Source organism: Lacerta agilis, chromosome 11 (genome assembly GCF_009819535.1).
Source record: "Lacerta agilis isolate rLacAgi1 chromosome 11, rLacAgi1.pri, whole genome shotgun sequence".
In the NCBI taxonomy this organism is placed as follows: Eukaryota; Metazoa; Chordata; class Lepidosauria; order Squamata; family Lacertidae; genus Lacerta; species Lacerta agilis.
In genome coordinates this window covers 52,285,008-52,302,349 of record NC_046322.1, presented here as the reverse complement: position 1 = coordinate 52,302,349, position 17,342 = coordinate 52,285,008, and the positions used below count along the sequence as shown (strand labels likewise).

The 17,342-nt window shown below is 42.2% G+C and overlaps 1 protein-coding gene across 1 annotated transcript in view; it reads right to left on the bottom strand.

The window, feature by feature from the left end:
- Positions 1–17,342, bottom strand: part of LOC117055078 (contactin-associated protein-like 4) — a 259,168-nt gene that overhangs the window by 93,731 nt on the left and 148,095 nt on the right. The window contains exons 4-7 of the mRNA XM_033164421.1: positions 10,640–10,787; positions 2,874–3,077; positions 2,553–2,737; positions 336–479 (exon numbers count right to left, since the gene is read on the bottom strand). Coding sequence (XP_033020312.1) covers positions 336–479; positions 2,553–2,737; positions 2,874–3,077; positions 10,640–10,787 — 681 coding nt within the window. The remainder of the gene's footprint in view (positions 1–335; positions 480–2,552; positions 2,738–2,873; positions 3,078–10,639; positions 10,788–17,342) is intronic.

The following is a 17,342-nucleotide window of genomic DNA, read 5'->3' as shown; positions in this document are numbered from 1 at the left end:
GCTAATCTAAGCTTCCCTTTTAAGCTGCAAAGGGATAGTACTCTGCTGAACTCACAAACATGCGGGAGGAAGGATAATATCTAAGAAATGTATCCTCTGTTAACATCTATTCACATCCCAACATGATCCAGAGAAAAATTTGGGGGAGTGCACGTGGTTGAAAGGTGAAGGATGCAATAGGAAACTTTGCTGCCATGAACTTTCTTAAACTAAATCATCTTAAGTCTTGCACCCTTACATAAAGTGAGCTAACTGATTTGTGGTTTGCAGACTTAGGTTGTGATTGGAACATTGTTATACAAGTCATGGTGCTCCCCCCACCCAACTTTTCTTACCATAATGTTGATTTGAGGTTTATGTCTCTTGGCCAAATCAATAATGTTCACACCATTGTAATAAAGATTTTCAAAACACCCATGAAAGTTTTTCCATGGTAATAGCCCTGATTTTCCAGGTACTGGAATCCCTCCAAAGCTGAGCTTAGAAAGAGAAGAAAAATCAATAATCGTATTAAGTAATTTTCTGACAATCTGCTTGCAACGTTTATGATAAAAAAATGTTAACAATGGCACAGCAGTGGCTCCATATTGGTCAATTGAGAATCAATCTTTCTTTTCATTATTACTTCTTTTCAATTGTCAAATGCATTAACTTAAAATATAGGTTAAGAAACACAGCTCGGGAATAACACACAAAGTAAGAGGCCAAAGAAATACCTTTTAAATAAATGTGCTTTCATTTTCTGACAATGCTAGTTTTATTCAATCATTTCAATAAAAAAGTGCCTTACTTTGGACGTTAACATTTATATAACAGTACAGTGCAATCTGACAAATCTTTACTTAGATGTTAAGTCCCACTATGTTCAATGGGGTTACTCTTAAGTAAGGATGCACTATGCATACGTAATTCCGTTTATATAAATGTCTTCTCAATCTTCCTTTATTTTTCCACATTACTTAATACTTTTTGAAATGATAAGAATAACATTTAGTAATATTTTTTTATATTATTAGCATATATAATTATACTTATTTAACTTACAACATCAGTCTTTCATGTGACCATGGCAACTACTTACCTGAAATCTATCTGAAATGTTCAAATTAATAATACAGCATCAGCACACATTTAAACAATTATATTTACTGTTATTTCTTAGGTTAGCTACACACGGAAAGCCTGTTCAACTATGCTGCATGCGCTAGGCTTCGCGCATGGAGCTCTCAAAGTAATGGACCATCTCATATAGTTTAACTATAAGGGAATAGTTTTGGGTGTGGCAAGGAAGCTGTCCAGTGCTAACAGGGTTTTTTTTGGGGGGGGCGCAAGTGGGCAAATGCCACTTATGCGCCAAATCTCCCATACTCCCATAAATTGGTTTGATGAACCTACGGGCGATTACATTGAGACAAAGGGTGATAGGATCCAGGATAAGAGCAGCAATGCACCAGTGCGAGGGGCAACTGACTCTCTTTCACAAGGACCCAACCTCACCTTGGTTTCAGGCAGAGATGGGGAACCTGTCGACCCCCAGATCTTGGATTCCAATTGCCGCCATTCCCAGCCAATCTGGGCAATTATCAGGGATGACGAAAGGGCCACAAACCTGCTGTAGAATCACCGCTTTGGTGAGCTACAGTGCTTCTTTAAACCGTTGATTCATTGAGCAGCATAGTATCTCTTGCCTCTTCCTTCCGCAGTCCCCTCATGTGACCCCCCCTCCCCTGCCTGCTGTAATGAGGTGGGAAAAGGGATGACTGGCAAATGAAACTACCAAAGCTTCTAATTTATCTGAAGTGTGCACAGCACTGATGTGCAAGATGCAATCGATTATCCCAACCTAAGCCCTACTTCAAAGCTGACTTTTATGAACTGTTGTATCTGCTCTCTGTTCACATCCCCAGTGGCGGAGCGAGCCGATCGGGCACCTAGGGTGGCACATGTGCCCTGCGCCCAGGGATGGGGCCAGCTGCCTGCAGGGGTGGGGCCAGCCAGGGCAGGATGCTCTGCGGGGCCTCCGAGAAGTCTGCCTGCCTCCTCCCACTCAGCCGCCCTACAGCTGAGGGGTGGCGGGTGGACCTTTGGGGGCAGCGTGGAGCCTGCGGGTGCTCAAGCCACCATGTCACTCCCAGGAGAGACGCGTGGCTTGGGCATGCTGCAGACCCCGTGGTGAGTGCCGCCCAGCATTTTGTCACCCTCCTCAGTGGTAACACCTGGGGTGGACCGCCCCTACCGTACCCCCTTCCTCCAGCCCTGCACATCCCCTGTCCTGCATGGCACAGCTGTACCACCTAAGGGCCAGGATGCCCCCTAGTAGAGTGTAAACAGTACAAAAACAAAAGGAACATTTGGGCATTTACATCAAAGCAGAAAAGTCAAGAGTTGGCACACATGTAAGCAGAGCATTAGTGAAAGTCTTTAATTTCAAGCTTCGACAAGAGTCTGAGTGCTGAAACACTTCCGTACGCAGCTCGCCATCTCCTTCTGTTTCATAATTGCATTTACATAACAAAATAATAAGTCTAATAAATGAAAGATAGTTTTCACACCTCATAATCAAGGTCCAAATAATTGATTTCTCCCTTTGCATGAAAATGGTGAGTGTGTTTATCAACTGTAAAGTTCACTTGATTATTGAAATGTTCAATGAGGACTGAATGCCAATGCTGATCATCCAATAGGCTACCCAGAGTGATATTAACCTGGGCATCAGCAGAATATATTTTAGCATCACCTTCAAGAGGAGAAAAACAAACTGTTAGGTCTGTTGGAAGAAACAACGTAGACTGTGAACTTATATATAGTTAGTTAGTTAGTTTAAAATAAGCAGATTACTAAATAGGTGTGCAGTATGGATTTGCACTTGATACCTATGTTGATGAGCAAGGAAAGCTTTCCGTTAACTAATGCCAAGGTGATGTGATCTCCATTCTGTCCTTCTCTGTGTATCAGAATCCCATCTCTTTGTATCGTTTTGAACTGCAGAGAAATTATGTCTTTCAGTGCTGTGGTGGATTTGGGGTTAAATCTGTAGAGCAGGAAACTCTTCCCATCAAAATCTGCCACATCAGACCCTAAGAATAACACAAATAAAGCAGTCAAATAAAAATATATATATATCAAAAATGTACAATCTACTCCTTGAGTGGGAATTGGAAGATGAAGTGATAAAAGGAACAACGATAAAGTGGTCACAAGATCTGAGCAAGACAATACATTTAGATAGGTGGGAAAAATTATGGAGTGTTGACATAAATTTCACAGCTTGTTATTTGATAAGAGAAAATATAATGAAAATGTGTTATTGTTGGTACCTCACCCCAGTAAAATTGGCAAAATCTATAAAAAGTTCTCAAACCTTTGTTGGAGATGTAAAGTGGAGGTGGGAACAATGCACCATATGTGGTGGGGGCGTAAGGAGATTAAGCAATTTTGGACCAAGATGCATTAAGAGTTGAAAAGAATATTTAAGAGCACAATTTTCAAAAAGCCAGAAACATATCTGTTAAGCTTAATAACCAACAATATCCCCAAAGATAAAAGGAATATATTCCTCTATGTGACAGCAGCGGCTAGATTACTAGTGGCAAAGAATTGGAAAACAGGAAAAATACCAGAATTATCAGAATGGAGAATTAAGATCTGTGAATTTATGGAGATGGCAAAATTAACAGCATCAATTAGGGGCCACCCCAAGCAAAAAATTAAGAGAGAGTGGGAGTGTGTAGAGATATATATGAAAAAAATATGGATATGGAAATTAAGTTTAACATAAACGTAAAAGGAAAGACTCGCAAGGATACAAGGTGATATTATAAAGGATATGACTATTAAGTATAAATAAGTGCTAACACAACAAGAAACAATAATACAAGTGCCAATAAGATCTCACATGGGTGAGGGGAAGTCAGGTAAGTTAGGGGGAGTAGAGGGTGGCATTTGGAAAATTATTGAGAATGTGATATAATAGTAAAATGATTGTGTTTGTAATTTGAATTATTTTGAATGATTGTGGTTGTAAGTTTTTCTTCAAGTTTTTTACTTCTTTTTCTGTCACAAAAACTTTAAATGAATTTAAATAAAAGAATAACACAAATAAAGGTTCTCTTATGATAGGGTTGCCAAGAAGAGAAACTGTCCCCCCCCCCTTGTGTGATAATCATTTAGCAAATATGAGAAATCCCAAGCCATTCTATAAGCACCATATACAAGTCAGAGTTCTGTTGAAGCACCAGGTAAGTGACAGACCTCCTCACAACAGAATGATGTGATAATGAGATGCCCAAGTGTTTACGTTGTCTGTGACAGATTAGAACAGGAAGTCAGAGGATGGGAAAACAATCCAGCAGAGGAACCTACGGAGCTATCTAATGCCAAGTCAGATCATTGATTCATCTTGTCTAGGATGCTCAACACTATCTGGCAGTGGCTCTGAGGCATTGCAGGTAGAAGTCCTTCCCAACTCTACCTGGAGACAAGATCAATTCAACCTAGGACATTTTGAATGCAGAACCTGTGCTCTACCAATGAGCTACAGCCATTCCCCTATCAGAAAACTTTTTCAGCAGGGGGCCGGTCCACTGTCCCTCAGACCTTGTGGGGGGCCGGACTATATTTTGGGGGGAAAATAATTAATGAATTCCTTTGCCCCACGAATAACCCAGAGATGCATTTTAAATGAAAGGTCACATTCTACTCATGTAAAAACACTGTTGTTGTTGTTCAGTCGTTCAGTCATGTCCAACTCTTCGTGACCCCATGGACCAGAGCACGCCAGGCACGCCTATCTTTCACTGCCTCCCGCAGTTTGGCCAAACTCATGCTAATCACTTTTGAGAACACTGTCCAACCATCTCATCCTCTGTCGTCCCCTTCTCCTTGTGCCCTCAATCTTTCCCAACATCAGGGTCTTTTCTAGGGAGTCTTCTCTTCTCATGAGGTCACCAAAGTACTGAAGCCTCAGCTTCAGGATCTGTCCTTCCAGTGAGCACTCAGGGCTGATTTCTTTAAGGATGGATAAGTTTGATCTTTTTGCAGTCCATGGGACTCTCAAGAGTCTCCTCCAGCACCATAATTCAAAAGTAAAAACACTACTCATGTAAAAATGGATAACTATTATGCCCAGCCAGCTACTTTTACAATCCAGAAAATTATACAAGTTCCTGCAGGAACTCAGCAGTGCTCAGCAGGTTTCAGTACTTTATATTTCTCAAGCAGGAGCCACACAAAAAACTACACCGCTGCTTCTTAAATTCTCCCCATCTAAAGTTTTCTAATTTTTGAGTTCCAAATGATATGGTGATGTTTACAAAAGGTCAATTCTTAATTCTCCAGTTGGCTGCAGCTTTCAGTTCTTGCAAGTATAGTAATCTTCTCTCTGGCTCACACAAGCAGACATTGATAAAATTCTACAAATAGAATTCTTCATATAATCATATGCATCAAAATCAGTGGTCAGCAAACTTTTTCAGCAAGGGGCCTGTCCACTGTCCCTCGGACCTTGTGGGGGGTTGAACTATACTTTTTAGAGAGAGAAAAGAACAAATTCCAATGCTACACAAATAACCCAGAGGTGCCTTTTAAATAAAAGCACACATTCTACTCATGTAAAAACACAATGATTGCTGGACCCTCCGCGGGCCGGATTTAGAAGGTGATTGGGCCGCATCTGGCCCCCGGGCCTTAGTTTGCCTACCCAGTACGTTTCCGAGCACAATTCAAAGTGTTGGTTCTGACCTTTAAAGCCCTAAATGGCCTCGGTCCCGTATACCTGAAAGAGTGTCTCCACCCCCATTGTTCAGCCCAGAAACTGAGATCCAGTTCCAAGGAGCTTCTGGTGGTTCCCTCACTGCGAGAAGCAAAGCTACAGAGAACCAGGCAGAGGGCCTTCTCGGTAGTGGCGCCCACCCTGTGGAACGCCCTACAATCAGAGGTCAAAGAGATAAACAACTACCTGACATTTAGAAAATACCTGAAGGCAGCCCTGTTTAGGGAAGTTTTTAATCTGTGACATTTTAATGTATTTTAATATTTGTTGGAAGCCACCCAGAGTGACTGGGGAAACTATTATGATCATGATTATGATTACCCATGCCCTATACTTTCAATTTCTTCAATGGGGTTCATATTTCACACTAGCAGTTTAAATGGTGACTCCTGTTCTGGGAGAGTCTTTGCAAACAATCAAGGTGAAGATGTGCAGTCAGAAGCAAGCATTTCAGAAGGTAGCACTATAGAGTTGGGAATATCAAAGCAGGTTGGGGAAGGTAAGACATTTCAGTGGCTGAGAGCGAGGGAGAGAGGGGAAAAGTAATTCAATGAAAAACTCAAAGGCCTGCTCTCATCATGCCATCCTGCGCTCATTTCGGAGGGAAGAAAGGATGTAAATTTAATTAACAAATAAAGCCAATAACCAGGGGAACCCCCCCCACTGTATTTCAAGAGCACTTGTGGCTCCGAAACACCAAGGCAAAGCAATTGCCTGCTCATACCCCTTTTGTAAGGGCAAATGTGCCTATTCCACATATATGAAATGCTCCTATTGACAGAAGAGGTAGCAATGTTTTCACCATTTAAAAAAGCACTTCATTTCTCATGACACATTATCTAGTCCCTTTCAAGGTCATATATATCCACTTGGCTGGAAAGAACAGATTTTAGACCAGTAATATAAAACAGTATCTGTCACAATCTGTTACAGCCTGACTTAGAACTACAGAAAGGAACAGATAACACTCAAGTGAAGCTCATAGAGTATTCATGCTGCATAAGTAAAGAAGACAAAGGAGGTAATAGTTCTTGAGAGATACACTTATGAAATAAATGAAGATGTAGCAGACGGCCAATAATATATGAAATCATTTTCCAACTCATTGAGTGTCCTCTTCTAAGTCAATGGAAATCTGCTATCTAACTTTGCTTAATTTGACAAAGGAAAAATAAAACGCTCTATATTTTGGAAGCGAGCCTCTAAGAATTTCTCCTGTGCATGCCTCACTGAAATGAACCTGTGATCTCTGAGGGATTGTGCCTAAGCTTTTTGAAAAGTTATCCATTTTGAGTGACTCATCATATTTTTAAAAGGCCATTAATATTCAGCAGAATCACACCAATTATAAGCAGAAGGGCCTTGTTTTGAACTTAAGCTGTCAATTGGTTTAATTCTCAGTTCTGTCACATAAGATGAATAAGTTTTACTTTGGTAAGGACAGTTCAAGGGAGAACACTAGGATTCTACATCAATCTCGTTTTTTTTAATCAGTACATTTCCACTATGAAAATTAGACCACTAAAACTGGGGCATCGAGTGAGTAACAAATTGCACGTTCAATCTGTTTTAAAATATGTTGCCACCTATCCTTTGACAGAAGGCAGAAGATAAATAAAAAGCAATCAATGAATTAGCATTGATAAGTTATTCATAATCCCTACACCAGCATTCCCCAACTTTGGTTACCCCGAGGTTTGTGATGTGTCTGGAGGTTCCCAGGTAGGGCAATCCCCCCCAATCATATCATTATCATTATTAATAATTATTTTCTTTGCCTCAAACTCACATAAAATATATACCTATATGATGAACAAAATCTCAATTAAAATTGAAATAATTTAACAATGAAATCAAATCAAAAAACATAAAAGAAACAGAATGGGTTCATGCTGTTTCTCTACTATCCACATTGCACAATCTGTCATCTTCCAAGTTAATTTATTCAAATACACTTTTGAATATCATCCTTACAGGGTTTTCTCTTTTCTGATCATCAAATGATAAAAAAATTGAATATGCATTTATTTATGGAAATAAATAAATTCCTATTTATCTACTTGCACTTTTTGACGTGCTTCTGAACTGCTAGATGGGCAGGAGCTGGGACCGAGCAACGGAAGCTCACTCCGTCGTGGGGATTTGAACCGCCAACCTTCTGATAAGCAAGCCCTAGGCTCTGTGGTTTAACCCACGGCGCCACCCATGTCCCTGGGGAAAAGTTTACTGGTAAGCAAAGCAGATCACCCTTAGCCACTTTGCAATACTAACGCAAGCTCAAAACCTGAGAGCCTCTGGAATTCTAAAGAAATCCTCAAATGCCCCGAGGAGGCAGAAAACAAATGGAAGTCTCCTTCAGAGGAGGAGGAGTTTGGACTTGATATCCCACCTTTCACTCCCCTTAAGGAGTCTCAAAGTGGCCAATAATCTCCTTTCCCTTCCTCCTCCACAACAAACACTCCACAACAAACACTACACCACACTGGTTCTTTTCTTCTCTTCCCAGGGGACAAAAACGTTGGAGACATCAACAGATTTTGGCACGACACTAGTTCCCTCTCCCATCTCATGGGAGACCCTCCCTGCTAGAGGAATAGCAGACCACTCTGCTTCCTGAATGTGTGCATTGGCTCTGAAGCATACTTGGAGCAGAAATGCTCTTGGCCTGATTGGCTGAAGCCTGCCACAAACTCTGCTAAAAAGGCAGCAGGAGGTGGCTGTTGCGAAAGTGCTTGCTCAGAACTTTTTAGTAGTGCCTGACATCAAGCTTTGCCTCGCGTTCCTCAACCTGCCTTTCTTGCTCTGCTTGCCCTGTGCCCTTGTCAACGCAGTCCTTGATCCCGCTGCCTGATCTGAATTCCCTACTGATACTGTGTCTCGTAGATTTCCTAAAAATAACATCCATGACTCTAATCAGGCAAATGTTTCTCATGCCCCAATGAGTTCCTGACAGCCTGAAAGTCTCCCCTAGTTTGAGAGAAGTGACATTTCACTTCATAGCACAGCTGTGGAAGACATCACAACTGCATGCCGTACCGGATTGCTTGAACCACTTTGCTGGAGAAAGGGCGATATGCTCCTGCTTGCGGGTTCTCCCCTCTCCCCAAAACAACGGCATCCCATATACAACTTTGTGAGCAGGTTTTTAACACAATCCCTTGTTTATTCCTCCTACACAGTTCCAGTTGCTGGGGTACCTAGCAGCTGTTTTAATAATAACAATAATTAATAATTTTATTATTTGTACCCTGCCCAGCTGACTGGGTTGTATTTTGTAAAACTTCTTTCAGAACAACTTTCTATTCCTTTTGTATTGCCAAATCAAAATTCTGTTTTTGCACGAAATCAGGGTGCGGTTGGAGAGCAAAAGCAAAGGAAAAATAGCAGGAGGTGGTGGCTTCAGAACTGGGTGGTAGCTCAAAAGGGTATGTAGCAGTTGCAATGTATGGACAATGCAGGAGATTACCAACGGTGGGGGGGGGGTTGTGAGCAAGGCTGGGTGGGGTTGTAGAAAAGGAAGTGGGAGGAGGTAAACGAATGGAATCATAGAATCATAGAGTTGGAAGGGACCCCGAGGGTCATTTATTCCAACCCCCTGTAATGCAGGAATCTCAACTAAAGCATCCATCTGGAAGTGAAAGTAAAAGCAGGTGCAAAGCAGAGATACAGAACAAAAGAGAGAGGTAGCTTCAGAATGGGGTTGGGACGGTGAAAATCGATTTTAGTAGTTGCATGGGGTGTGTCAGGATGCTAACAGCGGCCCCCGGCTGCTTGCCCAGGAAAGTATAAGGACAAGGAAAAGTTTATAACAGTCCTTTTTTATTTCAAACTTTACAGAGAGAGGCTATAGAACCCAGCCTCTTGGACAATACAATTGTCCTGAGTGAATCTCCATTCCCCCATCTCTCCCACTTCCTCATTTGTCATCATCATCACCTCCTCTACGGGTGCTGCTATGTGCTCTCTGTCTTCGAGTTCTTTGCTCTCCTACTTTTAAGGCTTGCCGGGTTCTGGGAGATGGTGGGTTGCCATGTGTCCTCTTTTTCAAGGACACATCATCTTTTTCAGGGGTAAAATTTCTGTCCGGGTGGATTTTTTAAATTTGCCAAAATGTCTCTTGGCTATACTTTCTGGTGGTTGAAGACTTGCTTTCCTCTTCTCTTCTCTTCTCCCCCCCCCCCCACAATATATCACACTTTCTATAGCAGACATATAGTAAAGGTAAAAGTACCCCTGACCATTAGGTCCAGTCGTTGATGACTCTGGGGTTGCGGCGCTCATCTTGCTCTATAGGCCGAGGGAGCCGGCGTTTGTCCGCAGACAGTTTTTCCAGTTCATGTGGCCAGCATGACTAAGCCGCTTCTGGCGAAACCAGAGCAGCACGCGGAAATGCCATTTACCTTCCCGCCAGAGTGGTACCTATTTATCTACTTGCACTTTGACGTGCTTTCGAACTGCTAGGTGGGCAGGAGCTGGGACCGAACAACGGGAGCTCACCTCATCACAGGGTGACATTATAGGGATATTTAAAATCAGAGTTGTCATAGTGTCCTCTTTTTTGCTCTTCAAAATATGGCAACCTTACAAGAGCTAATTTTGGAACTATGCATTTGTATTCTGTTTCACTTAAATTAAGATTATTGATATATACTTCAATTCATTATATGGTGCAATTGACCTCAATGTGCAAATATCAAGATAATAATGGGGGAGGGTGGTTATGCTGTTAGGATACAGAACTCTCGCACAAACATCTTTATTTCCATTGAAGGCCAATTAGCAGGATTTCCCCCCACACACACACCCCATTTAGAATGCACCTGTAGATTTCAATTATGTGATTTATCTCAAAGAAAAGGCACCACTTACTGTAAGAACAGCCATAGACCTCGATCCTCATTCCAATCCTGCCATTGCGGTTCCAATCCAAAGGGACAAACCGCAGAAATCTTGCTTTGATGGAATGTTGGAGATTATAAGTTACCACACTGTCTGCATTGGTGTTTCCTGAAAAAGCCTGAAAAGGACAATTTAAAAGTCAGCATTTGCTGTATGGCTTTATTTCTTAAACCTTGACATGGAAACCGTTTTCCTTGTATGCTCTGAGAACCTTTGCTAAAAGCTTGGTGAGGTGTAACTGTACTCCTGTAAGATGTCTCATTGGGTAGATATAACCTCAGACTTAGATCTGGTTCAGATGATCACATTAAACAGAGTTCGTGTGAACGCATCACAGTGAACATTCTTGGGTTTCTACCCTCTCCCACTCTATCTTTCAATATGTGTGCAATGGAGGAGAGGGAAAGCTTCTACTTTCACCGTTAAGGGCAAAACATAACTGTCATACGATGTCGAAACTCAGGAAACTGTGGGTTCTTCTAACCAAAGTTAGATGACAAACCAGAATCAGAAACCGTAGCTGAATCCCACTGGGTTTAAATTATCTTTGATTAGAGCAAACCTCAGTTTCTCACTCAGATGTAACAGAATTGTGATTTGTTCTTAAAGTGATTTTTCATTCACGCATGAATGAGAAGGAGTGGGTGAAAAGGAAAATATGAGCCTGAGGTCATGCTATGGTTTACTCGAACACCTGAGATGAATAATAGATTATGGGGTGTGTGTTTTTTCCTCTGAAGCATGAAAGGTACATTCTTATTCTGCTAATCTTTTCTTTTAAAAAAATGCATTGATGTCAATGGGAGTAGGACCACGTTCACTCTCATTTTACAGTTCCTTTAATACAGTATGTGGCAGCTGAAGAATTGATGCTTTTGAATTATGGTGCTGGAGGAGACTCTTGAGAGTCCCATGGAATGCAAGAAGATCAAACCTATCCATTCTGAAGGAAATCGGCCCTGAGTGCTCACTGGAAGCACAGATCCTGAAGGTGAAGCTCCAATACTTTGGCCACCTCAAGAGAAGAGAAGACTCCCTGGAAAAGACTCTGATGTTGGGAAAGATGGAGGGCACAAGGAGAAGGGGATGACAGAGGATGAGATGGTTGGACAGCGTTCTCGAAGCTACTAACATGAATCTGACCAAACTGCGGGAGGCAGTGGAAGACAGGAGTGCCTAGTGTGCTCTGGTCCATGGGGTCACGAAGAGTCGGACCCGACTAAACAACTAAACAACAAAAAGGAATGAAGCCATTTTGTGTTTTATTTTTGGATTGTAAATTTATTGCTTTTTGTTTTTGTTGATTTTCTTTCTGGAAGTGTCAACTTTTCAGCCTCGTTCATTTAACCTAACACTTAAGTGAAAATGGAAAAATTATGCAAGAAAAGGGTGATGACAGTGATTTTCCAGTAGGATGATGTGTTAGAACCAGAGAGAATGGCATATTTCGTTTCATAATACTTTAAACATGGCAAAAGAATGTTAAAGGGGGTGTATGCATGAGAATGTGGCTAGGGATGCACACAGCCCTCCTTCCAGGTAAACCATGCATTCCATATCTGCTTCAAAATCAATTTATGGGACAGGGGTAGTGTTTAACTGGGTTAGAAAAACTTAGTTTGAATCATCTTCTTACCAACTTCAGGGTGCGGGGTACTGCTTCGTTTATTGGACTGTTAAAATCTCCTTTGCACATTCTATAAATCATTTTTATTAAAGTTTCCAAATTAACAATTCAATCAAATCATATTAAGTATACCAAATTATACATATGCAAATCATATAATCCAAATATTCTGCCAAATTATAATTTATTTATTTTTTGGGGGGGACTCCCCACGCTTCAAGTTTTGGAAGGCCCATCATCATCTCAATTCCACTGCATGTGGTATTGTTTCCGATGTTCTCCAGTTTGCACATTCTAAGGCAGAGGGCCTTCCTGGTAGTGGCACCCACCCCATGGAATGCCCTCCCATCAGATGTCAAGGCAATAAGCAACTTTCTGATGTTTAGAAGGCATCTGAAGGCAGCCCTGTTTAGGGAAGCTTTTTAATGACTGGTGTTTTCATGTATTTTTAATCTTTTGTTGGAAGCCGCCCAGAGTGGCTGGGGAAACCCAGGCAGATGGGCGGGGTATAAATGATAAATTATTATTGCTGTTACTATGGGGCCCAGCAATAAAGGAGGAAGTAAAGCTTCCTCTCCTTTCGTTGCTGGCTCTCATTTATGCTGGGCTGCAGTTGAGGTGGCATGACAGAAACTGAGTCTTGGCCAGGGAGAAGTAAGCAGGGAACCATAGCCTGCTGAGCCCAGACTGTACTGCTGCTGGTCGTAAACCAGGTGGTTGTCACAGCAAGGTGGCCTTGGGATCAGTCACAAAGAGAACTGGTGGGCAGCTAATTGTGGAGTGGCGGGACTTGGGATTCCATCCTTCTGGGTGTTTGGCTCAGTTCGGTTTCGGATTCAGCTGGGGCACAGTCCACAAGTGTCCCGGAGGAAAACGGGACATCCCTTTTTCTCATGCGACAACATGGTGGCCACAGTGGTCACGTGACTCACACGGGAGTGTGGGCAGGAAGATGCGTGTCTTGGTTTTGGGACTCAAAGATGTTGGGGGGTATGCCAGCGCGCACAACATTTGTGCTACCTATAAATAGTAAAATGGATAAATTGAAATTCTTGAGCCCGGCTGTGCCTTCCATTCATCATGTCAAAGCCTTGTTGTGAATTCCAGGCTTGGACTGTTTGAAGCTCTCAAGCAACATGCAGTGGGGGGTCATAATCAAGCACACAGGGAAATAAAAACTCCACAGCATCATTTTCTCTATCTATACAATGCTTATCTCTGCTTATATTTCCTTTGGCAGCTAATTGTTGCTAAGTGTTGAGAGGAGAAAGAACAGCTACCAAGGAGAGATAAGATAGCAGAGATGAACAATGGCTGGAGATGGCTGATCAAGGTCTTCTGCTTTCCTGTGTGCTTATCTGCAATCCTGTTTGCTTTAACTGTTTCTGGTGGTGAGCTCCAGCATTCTCAACAGTGATGTTTACTTTTGACATAATAAATGTAGAACATAGTAAGGTTTGAACAGAGGTTGCTTAATTGTCCTTTATGCCTTTTTACTGTGAATTCCAGAGGTGACAAATCATGTCCTCCCTAAAAGAGGGCATGCGTTGCGGTGAGACCTGGAGACTGACCTCCTAGTTGTGGGTGGCTATTATTGGATAGCCACAACACCTGATTGGTAGGTTCCTTGTTGCTGGGTTTAATTTGGCCAATGGGGTGCAGTCTAAACGGATCCAAGGGACCTATATGTACCCATGCACTTGTCTTTTGACTCGTGCATCGGAACACCCGCCCACCTCTCCCTACTTTTAGGGCATTTTGTGATTGACCTTGCTATGCCGCTATGTGTCGTCTGTCATTGGGATAGGGGCACGGCTGGAATTTTCCCCACTTGGCTGATTGGCTGTAGCCATTTGGGTTTCGCCTGCCGCATAGCAAATTGTCACAACTTGTAAGGTTGCGGATAGGCACTGGTTCCGGTGATAGGGATGGGAGAACGGTCTCACCATCCCTATGTGAAGGGTATTCCATTAAAGGAATCCAGGGACTCAACTTGGTTTGGTCAACCCCCAACAGGGGGTTGTGCCTGTGCCTGAGTCCAGGGGAGCAACTGGGCAGTGAACAGAGTCTGTTCCCAGTTTTTTCACCTGGCTTCGGTGTTCACCCTTGGCTGACCTATGATAGAGCTCTGGGTCAGTGCTACCTGCAAGGGTGTAGGGAGCCAGTCGAACCAGAGCCTATGCAACCACTCACTTTTCCGTAATCAATTAAGTTGTGGCCTAAATTATGCCCAAAACCAAAACTAAAATTTGAGTCAAATGTGTGTTTATTTAGGGGGGAGGTCTCTGGGTCTAAACACGCAATAAACATTGCTTATTTAAAGCGCACATGCAAACATTATGGCTTTATACTTTTTATGCTGTAACACATGCAATTGTTTTCCCAATTGCTCAAATGGAAAGAGAAGCTTTTTGGCCCAGCGCAGGTGGTTCCCCACCACAGAGCACCAAGCCAAGAGGGGACAAAATTGAGAAAATCCATAATTGAGAAGATCCAATTTGGGGGAACAGAATTTTGTTCTTGTACAAGGTACAATATTACAAAAGATTACTAAAGGCTGCCCATGATGCCAGTGGATGCCATGGAAATGTCTGCTTGCATGGGAGTTTAATCATCATCATCATCATCTTCCTTCCAGATAAATCTCAGGTAACCTTAATAAATTTCCTGTTGCATCAAATTAAAAAGGAAATACTACAATCCGTTTTCTACTCATAACGACCAGTTCCATTTCCCAAAAATGAACTATCCTATATTGTTCTAAATATTTGTTCAATATATGTAAGAGGTATTTTACATATTTAGAATTCAATTGTTCGTTGAATAAATGCTCAATTTAATCACAAAATAAGAGCACCTTTTCCTATGAAAATCAATTTGCAAATCTATGATTTAAATTATCATCATCTCCAGTACGTTTCCATTGCCGCAAAATGCACTTGCAGCCAGAGAGTGCAATTATTATTATCTAAATGAAACGAAGGATATTTTTGCTAATGGATATGGTACTGGCATTTCTCATTTCATCTTTATCATGCAGCAAAGTTGGGTTTATATAGCTAATCACGTAAGTATCTATAATATCATAGCACTCTCCACCCCTCCCTTCAAGATACTAAAAATCACTGAACAGCTTGTGAACATAGCTGTTAGTGCTAACCTATAATACTAATAGGTGTTAGAACTAAATCTTTAAAGGCAGTCAATGGCAAGTCTTATAGTCATGCTACTACTCTGAGTGAAGACCGCAGATACAGGAAGCACCGAAGGTCAGAGACTGGTCTTTATTGGCTCCCAGAAAATGTCTCTGGCAAGAGACTACGCTTTGAGAGGTACGGGGAGACAGAGCATTTTGTATTGTCTCTGCTGCTGCTTGCATTTTTGCTGCTCATGGACTGCAAGAAGATCAAACCTATCCATTCTGAAGGAAATCAGCCCTGAGTGCTCACTGGAAGGACAGATCCTGAAGCTGAGGCTCCAGTACTTTGGCCACCTCATGAGAAGAGAAGACTCCCTGGAAAAGACCCTGATGTTGGGAAAGATGAAGGGCACAAGGAGAAGGGGATGACAGAGGGTGAGATGGTTGGACAGTGTTCTCGAAGCTACCAACATGAGTCTGACCAAACTGCGGGAGGCAGTGGAAGACAGGAACGCCTGGCGTGCTCTGGTCCATGGGGTCACGAAGAGTCGGACACGACTAAACAACAACAACTATGAGAAACAATTAACAGCAAAAACATTCTGTTCATACCAAGAGGACAATTAGTATTTTGTCACTGATCTTAATTCAGGGAGTTGGAGGAGAGGGAGTTCAGCAACAATTCTATCCCTCACTCCACATTTTTGCACCTTCCATAGTCCATTAGAATTACTCATGGGATCACCGTTTAAATTTCCATGTTAAATATTGTTCAGCTGACTGTTCTCTTTACATGAAGTTAAAGGTAAAGGGACCCCTGACTATTAGGTCCAGTCGTGTCTGACTCTGGGGTTGTGGAGCTCATCTCACATTACTGGCCGAGGTAGCCGGCGTACAGCTTCTGGGTCATGTGACAAGCATGACTAAGCCGCTACTGGCAAACCAGAGCAGTGCACAGGAACACCGTTTACCTTCCTGCTGGAGCAGTACCTATTTATCTACTTGCACTTTGACATGCTTTCGAACTGCTAGGTTGGCAGGAGCTGGGACCGAGCAATGGGAGCTCACCCTGTCGCGGGGATTCGAACCGCCAACCTTCTGATCAGCAAGCCCTAGGCTCTGTGGTTTAACCCACAGCGCCACCCGAGTCTCTTTACATACTACGGTCTTATTCTCTCATGACTGTGGAAAATTTACAATCCTACCATACCTCTCCTTTTTTAAAAAAGGCCTTGAACCTGCCATGCACTCCCACAGAGTTGAACGCCACTAAATTATACAGACAGAATATTTACTACACTTCAGAGTGTTAGAATACAATCTGTCGTGTAATGACACAAAGCAGGTATATAAAACATGCTGTCTTTGAAAAGCAGTTGGTGTTCCACATGCCCAGCATAAAAGCAGACGAATTGATAACTTAGTTATCATCACAGTTTTGAAATATGTCACTCTTGTGCGGCTTAAAAAGAACAGACGGGAGTAACAGACTAGTACCAAAGAACTACCCTGTCTGCAAATATGTCTTTAGTCAGGCTACTGCTTCTGGCTAATAATTTCATTACCCAAACCAAATGCTGAAGCTTATTAGTGCTGCTATAATAATTCTAAGGTCCCAAATATAAAATAAACATTCATAAATGTACAAGGCAAATACATATATAAGTATACAAACTACGTGTCAGGAGAGAAATCCTGAAGTCATTTTGATTCTCCCAAACCATTCTGACTCTCCCAAATTGACCTCAACTATTTCTCTGCAAGGAGGGAGGAAATGGGAAAGTCTCCCCATTGCCGTTTGCTTACCTGTCATAAGGGCATATTTGATCACTGCAGATGGTGACAGCAGTCACGAAATTAGAAGACGCCTGCTTCTTGGGAGAAAAGCAATGACAAACCTAGACAGC